Here is a 13049-nt window from a genome sequence, read left to right as displayed (position 1 = left end):
ATACTATAAACAATTTACAATAAATCCACACATTATAGAATAATTTGTCCTCTATAAAATTTACAATATTACAATGCTAATTTATAAAATAAAATTCATGGAAACCTATATACAGTATAATAAAATTTTATACAGTCTTTGTTTCACATGTCATTCTTCCAGAAGTCCACATATGCCTTGCTACTCTGGTGCACGCCATCAGGTCCTGGGCCGTGCATGCTCTAGGGTGGTTTACTAACGGACATCGTCTGGATGTTCCCACACGGACACAAAGCACTTTCACTAATTCCCCACTTGTGCAGGTTTCTGTTACATCTGTCCATTCCTGAACAAAGCCTGTTCACGGTTTTCCATCTCTCCCACTCAAGTTCCGCACCTGAAGGCAGCACTTCCTCAGAATCGTGTGCATATTCTTGTTGTTCCTGCCACAATCTTTTTCTAGAAGTTTTTGGTGAACCTGTGAGTGGTTGGGTTGAGTGGAGAAAACTACTTCTTGACGTAAGGCATTTAGGTAACATTTGGTACCCATGGAGCGGATGACTTGATTTTGAACCTGTTTTGTTCGTTCAGTTCTGCTCTGTATTGAACGTCGGACATTTGGCAGAGCAATTCCTGACAAGGATTGTAGGTGTTCTACTCTTGTTGTCTTAAGACATCCAGTAATATGTCTCCACATCTGGTTCAGGACAGTGTCCTGCTTGTTTGTGTGGCATCATTGCTCCCAAACAGGACTTGCAAACTCAGCAACAGAGTAACAGAGTGCCATTGCGGTGGTGCGAAAAACTTTTGGATTAGCTCGACATTTTGATGTTAGCTTGCCAAGTAAGTTATTCCGTGATTGGATTTCTGCCTTGCTCTTCTCAATGTGCCTCTTGAATGACAGTGTCCTATCAAGAGTAACTCCCACGTACACTGGGAGAGGACAGTGTTTTAACCTTCTGTCATTCCACCAAACATTCAGTTCTTGCTTCGTCTCTCTGATGTTAAGATGGAATAGACAAGTTTGGGTCCTACTTGGATTGGGTTTCAACTGGTTTTCTTTGTAATAGTTGGTCAGATTTTCCAGGTTCTCAGCTAGTATTTCCTCAATAACCTTGTAGTTTTATGCCTGAGCTGCTATTGCCCTATCACCAGCATAAATAAAAGATCTTGAGCAGGGACTAATAGGCTGATCATTTGTATAAATATTGAATAACCTGGGGGCAAGAACACTGCCCTGGGGAAGCCCATCTTTTGTAGTCACCATCTGCTCTTGTTACCTTGGAACTCAACAAAATACCTTCTGTTAAATAGAACTGATTTGAGTACAGAAGTGAATTCAGGGCTTTTTGTTGTTTTTTGCACTTTTGCAATGAGATTTCTGAGACAGATGGTATCATATGCTTCCATAAAATCTATAAACACCATTCCTGTAGTTCGTCTTTTCTCAAACCCACCTCCAGTATAGTGGGTTAGGCTGAGAGCTTGACTGGTACAAGATTTGCCAGGCCAAAATCCTGCTTGTTCTTTTATTAGGGTGCCCTCAATCAGCTCTTTGACTCTGTTTAATATCAAACAGTTTGTATGTTGTGCACATCAGAGAGATTGGCCGATAACTCTTAGGATCTTCAGGGTCCTTACCAGGCTTAAGAACTGCAGTTATTTTTGCCTGTCTGCAGATTTCAAGAATTCATCCAGTTGCCCAACAGCAGTTCATAAACTCCAACAGCCACAATTTAGAGCCGACACCAAGACGTATCATCTGTTCATTTTTAATATCATCTAGGCCTGCGGCCTTCCCAGTCTTTAAACTTTTGACTGCTTCTTTCACTTCTGATATTGCAAATGTATGATCGAGTGTATCATTATTTTCTTCATGGAAAGCATCTAGTCTACTCGCATGCCCTTTCTTCAATCTGTGTTTCGCTTTACTGTTTTTCAGCTACTGGAAGGCTATTTGGTTTGCTGTACTGCCAACAAAGCCTGGTGTACCTGTAGGTATACCATCTAACTTTTGAGCAGTCTCCACACTTTCCGACTACTGTAAGTTATGTTAATGCTTTCTACAGTGTGTTACCACTTCTGTCTTCTATTTTCAATCATTTTTGTTATGACTTCTTCTCCATTGTTCATGGGGAGAATGGGTTGGCGTCATAGAGACCACAATACGTTTCGTATTTCTCTTTTGTCTCTTCGCTGTAGCCTTGAATGTACGCTTTTCTACATCCTCTCGTATACTCCGCCGTGCAGAGTAAAAACAAACTCACTGAAGTTTTATGGTAGAGGTGTGTATCCGCGACATGCTCTATGGGATTCAAATTGGGAGGTCGAGCATACCATCCCAGGTGTGCAATATCTTCAATTTCCAAGAAACCTTCAATCAGCTGATCTCTATGAGGCGTACCTGTATCGTCCATCAATACGAAGTGTAGGCCACAGCACCTCGCAACGACGGCATATGAGGTAACAAGATCTCGTCACGATACCTTACAGGAGTTAAGCCTTGCCATTTCACCCATACAATGTCATGAAGAGGTGTTCAGCTAGTCCACGTAATCGCTGAGCACACGATTAAAGAACCTCCCTGATATCAGTCCCTTTAGCACGATATTTTGGTAACGAAATCCTGTTCCACGTTCCCTCCACATGAAAATCCGTCGAGAAACACTCTCCAGACCATTTTGGGACTCACGTGTGAAGATAACATTGGCACACTGTTCGGCCATTCGGTGGGATGTTGACGACTTCACTCTATACATTTATTTCTGTGAAGTGTCAGAGGTACATAAACAAAGGGCCCCTGACAATAAGTGGCACTCTGGTGAGATCTTCTGTATAACGTTTGCCTAGATACAACACCAGTGCATCCTGCAAGGTGAGGTGCCAGGTGCCGTGCAGTAGTAAGGCAGTACTGTGATGCCCTTTTAACCAAATAATGGTCCTCCCTTTCTCGTATCATACGTGGTCTACCCTCGTCTTCGAGATACAGTTTCCGTCTCTACAAACAGTCGCCACATCTGATAAACAACAGTGCGATTCACATTAACCCATCGGGCCACATCGGATTGTGACTGTCCTCCTCCCATTCTTCCAATGGCCTTTCACTGCGAAGAGCCTGGTATGCGCCTTCTCTGTACCACACTGCACCATCTGTTACTGTGTCTACAGCGATTGCGAATGTGGAAGTACCCAGCAAACACTACCCCATTGCTAGCTGCACTGACTTCGTCGTGGGCGTGGTTGTCCGTTGACTGGAATGCTAACTTCCGTGTAGAACACGGTTGTGCAGACATCTGTTGACAGTTTGCATGATTACATCGTGAATTAGGACGGGAAATCGCAGTTAGCTGCTTTAATTTTGGACACCAGTGCATTGCGGTAACCTTCTTGACTTTTAGGGACTCATCACAGTTCTGCTTTTGCCATAGTGTTTCGTCCCCAGACGTGCGTGTTTGGAGATATTTGTAAGTATTCTCCTTTTGTTGCAGGTATCTTTCTGGAGAAGAGAAGGGCAAGATGCTGGTTGCGGCAGCTAAGGAGGGGTCAGTGAGCAAGGTGCGAACGTTACTGGCAGTGGGGGCGGACGTGGAGGCGATGGACGAGAACCAGCAGAACGCACTGCACGGAGCAGCAGCCAAGGGACACGTGGAGGTGGTGAGGCTTCTGCTGGAGGAAGGAGCTGATGTCAACGCCAGGGACCTCTGGCGGAACACACCTCTGCATCAGGCTGCATGGAATGACAATGCGGCTGTGGTGCGGCTGCTGGCGGCATCCTCTGCCGACTGCAACGCCAGGGATGACACTGGGAACACACCACTGCACGATGCGGCACAGCGTGGACAAGCAGACGCGGCGATTGCGCTACTGGAGGCAGGGGCCGACAGGGAAGTCTGGAATTACGATGGGGACACGCCGCTGGACCTAGCCGAGTGGAACAACCACGAGTGGCTCATAGACATCCTAGGATCAAGCTAAATATAGTGCAAACGACTCTGGAGTAAAATAAAAAAAGCCTTCTGTGTGATCTTTGTTACTTATAAAATAAAGAATACAGAAAAGTTTATCCTCCAGTCTTGGTTTGCACCCTAATTTACATAGTACATACAACGACGCAAGTACCATAACACCAAGAGTGTTTATGGACTACCATAAGTTCAAAGAGGGACTCTCCTTTTGCTGAAAATTCAAAACAAACTGAATAATTCTCTATTACTAATGAACACCAGTTTTCAACAATATTTTCTTACTGAAAAATACTTTTTAGGCGCATGTTTGGTGCTATGTGGAACTTATATAAAACTCTGATGAATTTCCTTATGTCTAGATTGCCGACACATAACCTCTGTACTTAAAATACTTCTTCATTTGAGATCTTTCACTGAATTTACTTCTGTACCTAATGTGCTGACAGTCGAGCAACTTGTGTCTGCAGTTAAAAATTGGTATTATTAAAAGTACTTACGACACATTAGTTCCGATTCCAGACTGAATTTTGTTGTAAACTGTCAAGCCGTCGAATACCGGCGGCCTAGGAAGCCTCCTTCTCGGATCACTAGACAATACTTCTAGCAAATGTAATAAAGAGTTTTATTACGAAATGAATCAATGACATTACTTAACTCTGACAACAAGGAAGTGCTGCAAGCAAAGGGCGACATGTAAGACAGAAATCTCTTCAGCATACACAATTCCCAAGTCACTGGTCTTGATGTGACTAATCTTTGATGTAGAAGTGGCCGCGTCAAGCTGGGAGTGTGCGCATGTTCTCTTCCCCTGAAGGCCGCAGCTGTCGCGTTGTCGTCCTAGACAGAGGTCGGTCAGCGTGATATTGGGTGACGTCCTCTTCACAGCCCTGCCTGCTCTATCGTTCCCGACTGGGTGCCGGCGCTCGACTTTACGCCATAACATTCCTCCCCCCAAAACGACGGACCGTCGTCGTATAAGGAGCGCGACAACGGGAGGGAAGGCAGGAGTGTGGAGGCAGCGATGGACTGGAAACTGTGGCTGCAGCGGACGTCAGGCTTCCAGTTGTAGCCCGCCATCTGGCCTGCGCTCAGGTGCAAACGTCCCCCGGAAAACGCACAGAAGGGCACGCACCCAACTCCTGAGACCCATAACTAGATGGAGAAGCCGCAATCTGTTGCGGCGTTTGCGGGTCCAGCTCCATGGGTAGGACGAGAGGAGGAGGCGACGCCTCCGTCTCCATGCGGTCGTCCCGCGGTGTCGTGACGACACCCTTTGACAGCTGTTGTGGCCACACTGTCCTTGGGATCTATAAATCTGGTGGAAGAGATACACAACGATCACTGTGCACATTACAGTGGCGAATTTGATCCAGATGTCGGCGCTGCAATCCGTCTGGGCCTGAAATGAGATACACGCAAGCACCAAGTCGACGAACGATCTCGCCTCGCGCCCACCGTCTGCGTCCATACTTCGACGCCGGATATTGAGGATGGTGGAGCAGGTGGGGCAGTGTCCGCCAGCGATGGTCCATCTTGTGGAGGCGAACGATAGGAGGTGAGAAACCGTTGCTATAAGCGTATACCACAAGCAACCAAAAAGATCCCACAAAATCTATGTGCACACGTTGCCATGGTGATTGAGACTTAGGCCAAGAAGAGAATTTTTATGGTGGAGCGGACCGAATTTCCCCACATTCGTGACGCTGTTCTATTTGGCTGTCCATACCCTCCCGAGTACAGTCTCGACGCTCTGTTTCGTAATTATCCCCCAGTGTCAGTCCACTATCATTCTGAACAAGAATCACCCCTCGCTTATTAGCGAGCCTATGCCGACGTGCAAAGTATTGGCGCGCTACGGAGGTCTTAATGCTATACAATGAGCGAGGCAAAATTGTGCGAATGTAGTTTAGCAGAATCTCCAAATCTGAATCAGCTTCCGTGGCCTGTGCAATTTTCCTGCTGTTCAGAGGCAAAGGTTGAAGCAATTCAGAATCCTGACCATCGATGTGACAACAAAATGCTGCAGAAGCATCAAAGTCTGTATCAGGGTCAATCGTAAGACATGAAAGTACGTCCGCATTACCATGTTGATCTGTCATAAGATTTACAATCTCGTACTGATATTCAGACAACAACAAAGCTCATCATTGCAATTTTTGGCCAGTAGGTACAACGACTGCAAAGGCTTGTGATATGTTACTAAGTAGAATTTCATGCCATACAAATAGTGGTGGAATTTGGTGACACCATGCACTATAGCCGGTGCCCCTCTCTCTATTCGTGAATAATTACACTGAGCTTTGGAAAACACTTTTGATGCGAATGCAACAGGCCTGTCTTTATCACCAAATGTATGTGAAAGAACTGCACCGAGTCCATAAGAGGAAGCGTCAACTAGCAATACAGTTTATTTGTCAGGATCAAAGTCAACTAAGCATCGATCACTGAGCAACGCGTCTTAAAGTTCTCGAAAAGCTACTTGGCGCTTATCTGTTCAAACAAAGGGGACATTCTTGCGACGCAAGCGGTCTAATAGAGCTCCAATTTCTGCAGCATTCGGTATTAACCGAGAATAATAGTTAATCTTCCCTTAAACTGACTGCAATTGTGTGACATTGCGAGGAACTGGCAGGTCTCGTATGACTAACAAATGCTACTGAAGAGGATGTAAACCTTGACTGTTTATGACAAGACCAACATACTGTAACTTTTGTTTAAAAAAGAATCACACTTGTTCAGTCTACACTTTAGTCCTGCATCAGGTAACACACAAAGCACGCAAATTTGCAGTGTGTTCTTCAGGTGTACGACCTGCTACAATATCGTCCAAATAGTTTCAACAGTTTGGCACTTGAGCAGTCTGCTGTTCCTAATAACATTGGAAAACATCATGTGTGGAAGCACTGCCATTAGGCAAACGCAAATATTTAAACAAGCCCAAATGAGTGTTCACTTTACACACTTTTCGAGATTCTTCATCGAGCGTTATTTGAAGACGCGCATCACACAAATCAATTTTTGAATAGTAGCGACCAGCGCCTAATCTATCAAAGAGATCCTCTGAGGGAGGTAAGGAGTAAGTATGAATCACAGTTTGTGGGTTGACCATGCACTTGAAGTCGAAGCAGAGGCGAATGCGACCTGAAAGTTTGGAAGAAAAACCAATGGGAACAATAGCTCCGCTAGCTTGCAATTCTTTATTTCCAGCGGCTATTTCGTCCAGTAATGCAATAGGAACAGTTCTAGCCTGATAAAATTTCGGTTGACCATAGAAATTCATAGTAGACCAATATGTGGAACAAAACTGTTAGCCTTGCCTAAACGTTCAGAGGAAGATATGCTGGCACAAGTTCTGGTCACTGCACTAGAAATTAAAGAGACACTAGGTGGGAAGGAGAGTGCATACCAGAACATGCTACATAGGTACAATATCTGTAACAACGTAGATGGTCGCCACATCAAGCCCCTGTTGTAACCCATCAGCAGTGTTCTGTGCGTACAGCATGCTGGGTTCTTTCTTGTTTCGGTATAACGTAAACATTTAATGTTAAAGTGCTGATACAAATAAATGTACTTAAGTAATAAATCCGTGCCACGTTATGTTTCATTTCGAATTGTTACTTGATAACTATATAGTGTCACGAATCATTCAATTCGTCAAGTAGAAGTGGATAAGTTAAACATCTGAAATGAAACTGTAATAGAAGAGAAATTGTATTTTTCCAGATGTGGCTTCCTATTCAAGATATTATGAACTCACTCACCTCTACAAGTCCTTGAAGTTTGTAAGGGATACTTCCAAACACACTTTTTACATACAAGTTACACTTCTGAGAGAAGAATCAATAATTAATTACTTACCAACATAACTTATTAACAGAGTCTGTTGAAAAATCAGCACAGTTCTCATTACATAAACTCTTAACTACAGAAACCTGAGACATGCATTTGATGAGGCTGCAAAACCATTTAAATTCTTTTTGTGCCTTCAGAAAGCTGCATGGGCCTTAGACTTCTCAGCAATTTGCTTCCATCGTGCCCTCTCGTTTACTTTCCTTCTCCATCCTCTGATTCGTAGGACCCTGATGTTTCCTTCGACACCATCCAGTCATCCCTTGGTCTCAGCATCATAACAATAAACTCCTGTCACATGATTCTCTTAAAGCACACCTCGTTCTCATCTGTGAAAAAGAAAAGCTCTTCAAAGGTTGCAAGGTACACATGTTTTTCTCTTCACTCATGAGCCGTGGGACGAACTTGGCGGCAACAAGAAGCATTCCAAGATGTTGTATCAGGATTTCGTGACACGATCCAACTGAAACGCTACATTCTTCTGCAATCTCTCGGACAATCAGTCTTCTATTGACAGGTACGATTTCGTTCACGTCACTGAAGTGTTCGTCGTCGGTAGACGTCGAAGGGCGTCCTGAACGAGGCTCATCTTCCGTCCAGCCGTTTTTAAACATTATGGACCATTCGTAACGCCGATTACGGCTTAACTACTCATCATCGTTGCCTTCCCTAATCATTTCGTGTGTCTCTTCAAAGGTTTCTTTGAGTTTCACGTAAAACTTAATGCAGACGCGTGGCTCCTCTAACTCTCCCAACACGAAATTCGCACACTGTACGGCACAACTTTCTACTCACTGCAGCACTAAACCACAACCAACGTACATGTAGCAATGAAACTTCCAGCAGTTACACGTTAAACGCAGGGGTGTTCAGGGATGACAACCCAATTCGCTCCAACACAGGATCGGTCCTAAATTACAAATGTTCGGGAAAATTTTTAACAGACCTGATACAGAGAGCGACAGCTCAGTAGAAACCTATGTCCCACTGTGTGGTGCCGGAAGACACTACAGAAGGACCCCAGTTTTCTCGACTTACATAAGCCATGTGTCAGACAATGCGGATTCTCAGCCCCACAAATCCACAGTTTTTCTTGTTGACGAACACAATCAAATGTGGGCTTACTCGCTAAACCAAACCATGCATACGCATACTAATTCCCATCTTGCCCCGCATAATCTGTTCAGAAGTTGTGACGGCTTTGTTTGATATAGTCACCCTGTTCCTAAATTTCCTTAGGTATTGACTCTACACTCTCAGACGCTTTTTTCAGATCTGCAAGTCCACTGGAAGTGTGCTGTTTTTCTTTAATTAGTTTCCACTACTAAACTAAAAGCTATCTCAGTGGTATTTTTTATCAAACATTTAATAATAAATTGTATAGACAAACATTTTTTAATCAAGAAATGGAAAAGGGTTGTGCGATGAACTGCTGACAGAGGAAATCTGGAAGAAATCTTATAGTCAACTAACTATTGTTCGTTTTGGCTAACGCAAACACGCAGAGCGCGACAGCGGAGCATCGACCCAAGCGTACGAGAGTCACAGGCAAATATGAGTGAAAGAGACGGAGAAGATTCGATGAAGGGCTACGCGTTTTGCCACGGGATTGTTCAGTCGCTGCGAGAATCTTACAGAGATTCTCAGCAAACAGTAGTGGCAGTCGTTACAAGGCAGGAGCTTTGCTCCATGGAGAGGGCTCCTGTTGGAAGTCCGAGAGCGCGCGATCATAGAAGAGACGGGAAACTTATCACTTCCTCCCACATGTAACTTAGCACGACCAGAAAATCAGAGACATCAGGGCTCATGCGAATGTTTATAGAAAGCCATTCTGCCCACGCACCGTTCACGAATGGAACAGGCGACGGGAGCAAACAATGATAGAGGTAGCAGAGATAACCTCCGCCACACACCGTAAGCGACTTACGAAGTGCACACGTAGATATGGAATGGAAGGCACTGATCATATTGACGCTCGAGACAGGAACGACTGGGTGGCCATTGATAAAAACCACAGAGTCCACATGGAAAGCACAAACGCATTTAATAGGAGGAGCCTTTATCACTCACTTCATGCCTACTACTGAGGGAAATACCATAACTCATATTACCGAATTTGCTGGTATCACGTCGTTATTTGAAATATTTATGTTAGTTTGACAGAAACACCTGTTAAATGACATATGGTGCCTGTTCTTTCGCACATGTCCGGCAGAACAGACACCACATATACACGGAAGCGACAAAGCAGTTGGTATAGGCGTGCGTATTCAAACGCAGAGATATGTAAACAAGCAGAGGTCGGCAACGGCAATATAAGGCAGCAAGTGTCTGATGCAGTCGTTAGATCGGTTACTGCTGCTACAATGGCAGGTTATCGAGATTTAAGTGAGTTTGAGCGTGGAGCTATAGTCGGCTCACGAGCGATGGGGACACAGCCCTCTGAGGTAGTAATGAAGTGGGCAATTCCCCTTGCGACCACTTCACGAGTTTATCGTGAATATCAGGAATCCGGTGAAACTTCAAATCTCCGACATCGCTGTGGCCGGAAAAAGATCCCGCAAGAATGGTACCAACAACGACTGAAGAGAATCGTTGAATATGATACAAGTGCAGCTCTTGCGCAAATTGCTGCGGATTTCAATGCTGGGCCATCAGCACGTGTCAGCGTGCCAACCATTCAACAAAACATTTTTGATATGAGCTTTTGGAGCCGAAGGCCCAGTCGTGTACTCTTGATGACTGTGCGACACAGTTTCACACCTCACCTGGAACTATCAGCACTGACATTGCACTGTTGATGAGTGGAAACGTATTACCTGGTTGGACGAGTCTAGTTTCAAATTGTATGGAGCGGATGGACATGTACGGGTATAAAGATAGCCTCATGAATCTATGGACCCTGCCTGTCAAGATGGTTCAAATGGCTCTGAGCACAATAGGACTTCACGTCTGAGATAATCAGTCCCCTAGAACTACTTAAACCTAACTAACCTAAGGACATCACACACATCCAAGCCCGAGGCAGGATTCGAACCAGCGATTGCAGCGGTCTCGCGGTTCCAGACTGAAGCTTCTTGAACCGCTCGGCCACAACCACCGGCCTTTGCCTGTCACCAGGGGAATGTTGAAGCTGGTGAAGGCTCTGTAAAGGTGGGGCGTGTGCGCTTGGAGTTATATGGGACGCCTGATACATCTAGATACGATTCTGACAGGCGACACGTAGCTAAGCATTGTATCTGAACGCCTGCATCCATTCATGTCCATTGTGCATTCCGACGGACTTGGGCAATTCCAACAGGACAATGCGACACCCCACACGTGGAGAATTGCTACAGAGTTGCTCCAGGGACACTCTTATGAGTTTAAATGATTCCGCTGGCCACCAAACTCACCAGACAAGATGTTCCGAAGAGATCTCCACTCCCAGATACTCTTAGGGATTTATGGACAGCCCTGCAGGACTCACGGTGTCAGTTCCCTCCAGAACTACTTCACACATCAGTCGAGTCCATGCCATGTCGTGTTGCGGCACTTTCGAGAGCTCGCCCTACATTATATTAGGTAGATGTACCTGTTTCTTTGCCTCTTCAGTAAATATGTAATTAAGATGAGATGGCCAATAATCTCCTCAGTGTAGACACACAATACGCTGGAACTCTTACGGGAATCGGCCAAATGCCGCGAGTAATGTTGATAATGGGGAAGGGGTACTACATTAATAGTATGTGGCTAAGTTGAATATTTGTGTTGGACAGTAGGCATAGGTTAAATCGTGCAGTAGCAATGACCAGCGCATCAGGAAGGTTTACTGATCTGAGAATCTACCTATAAGCTGCAGAGCCGGGTACAAATCCTAGTCTGCCACAAATTTTCCATTTTTCTCATTGATTTGAATCAGTACACGCTTGCATCCAAGGTCTGTAATTCGTTAACCCCTATTAAACTTAGAACCACAGTGCATATTTGCTGTCTGAAAGGGAAAGAATACATAACATCAATTACCAATAAAAGAATATAGAAAGTTCAAAAATTAAGAGACCCTCAAAAACTGCCAACTTATCTCTAAGTCAGATTATTTGTCAACTGAGGACATCTCTGTGGTGTGTTATCTCTTGATTCGTCTGAGTTCACAGTAGAAATCAAGTCCAGCGTTGCCTGTCAGCTATATCAGGTCATTTATTAAGTACTGAAGTGCGGCTAAGTACATTCCTGAAGTCAGAATGACATGAGTGGGATTTGATATTAGCCACACGGTGCAGAGATTTAAATCTTTGCCTTTGAAAGCTGCTACGGTCATATGTTCTTGTGTTTGGCAAATGATGCTGAAAAAGCAGAATAAGAAGCTGTTTTAAAACAAATTAAAATGAAATTAAAACTAAGAATTGATAATGGCAGTAAATGAGAAAATGAGTGAAGTCGTAGATGTGTCAGTATTAGTCTTTTAAAGTTAATATGTCCCCTACAAAAAACTGGAAGAACCGGGAAGAAGAACAACAAGAGAAGACGTGGACACAGTCAGATTCAAACTGGGACTGGCTCCATTGTAAGAGATGTTATGAGGTGCTTACATAAAGTGAGCTCCAATCACGTCCTGAGATGGCTTGAGTCATGTTATGGGGATGGACTAGAGAGGAAATGCGTAGGAATAATGCAGTGTAGATTTTTTGTTGTGATGACGGTGGTTACCGCACAGTGCTAGGATAAAATGGCTGCCCTGACACCGTCTCCCACCAAGTGCGAGGTTCGTGCAGTTATCCGATTTCCGCACTCTCGGAAGCACACTCCTGCAGAGATTGATCGCTAGTTGTGCTACGTGCGCAGACACGGCACTATGAGCGACAGTGTGGTCAGAAAATGGTGCAGGCAGTTCGCGGAAGGACGAACCAGTATTCATGAAGAAGACCTCAGTGGTCGGTGGTCGGCTGTGCCTGGTGACACCAGTGCAGGTGGAAATGTGTGCGGCAAGGAATTTTACAGAATCGGCGCTTCAAATTTACTGAATTCTCTCGTCAATACCCAAAACGTCTCGCTCGCTGTTGCACGAAATTGTCTCCCACTGAATTGGTTTTCGTAGACTGTGTGCAAGATGGTGCCAAGGCCACTGGAAGATAAACACAAAAATAAAAGACAGGCCGGAGCATTGGTATACCTACAACACTATTCAGCGAAAGTTGACTGGTTTCTCCACCATGTTGTCACTGGAGATGAAACATGGGTGTCGCATACCAAACCTGAAACAATACGAGAATC

The 13049-nt window shown here is 44.6% G+C and overlaps 1 protein-coding gene across 1 annotated transcript in view; it reads left to right on the top strand.

Moving 5' to 3' along the window:
• Window positions 1–4042, top strand: part of LOC126212649 (ankyrin-2-like) — an 82433-nt gene extending 78391 nt beyond the window's left edge. The window contains exon 4 of the mRNA XM_049940074.1: window positions 3468–4042. Within this exon, the coding sequence (XP_049796031.1) occupies window positions 3468–3954 (487 nt within the window). The 3' untranslated portion in view covers window positions 3955–4042. The remainder of the gene's footprint in view (window positions 1–3467) is intronic.
• Window positions 4043–13049: the final 9007 nt, after the last annotated feature.

This window comes from Schistocerca nitens, chromosome 11 (assembly GCF_023898315.1).
Source record: "Schistocerca nitens isolate TAMUIC-IGC-003100 chromosome 11, iqSchNite1.1, whole genome shotgun sequence".
Lineage (NCBI taxonomy): Eukaryota > Metazoa > Arthropoda > Insecta > Orthoptera > Acrididae > Schistocerca > Schistocerca nitens.
The sequence above is the reverse complement of the archived record's forward strand: the minus strand, read 5'-3'. Positions and strand labels throughout refer to the sequence as shown.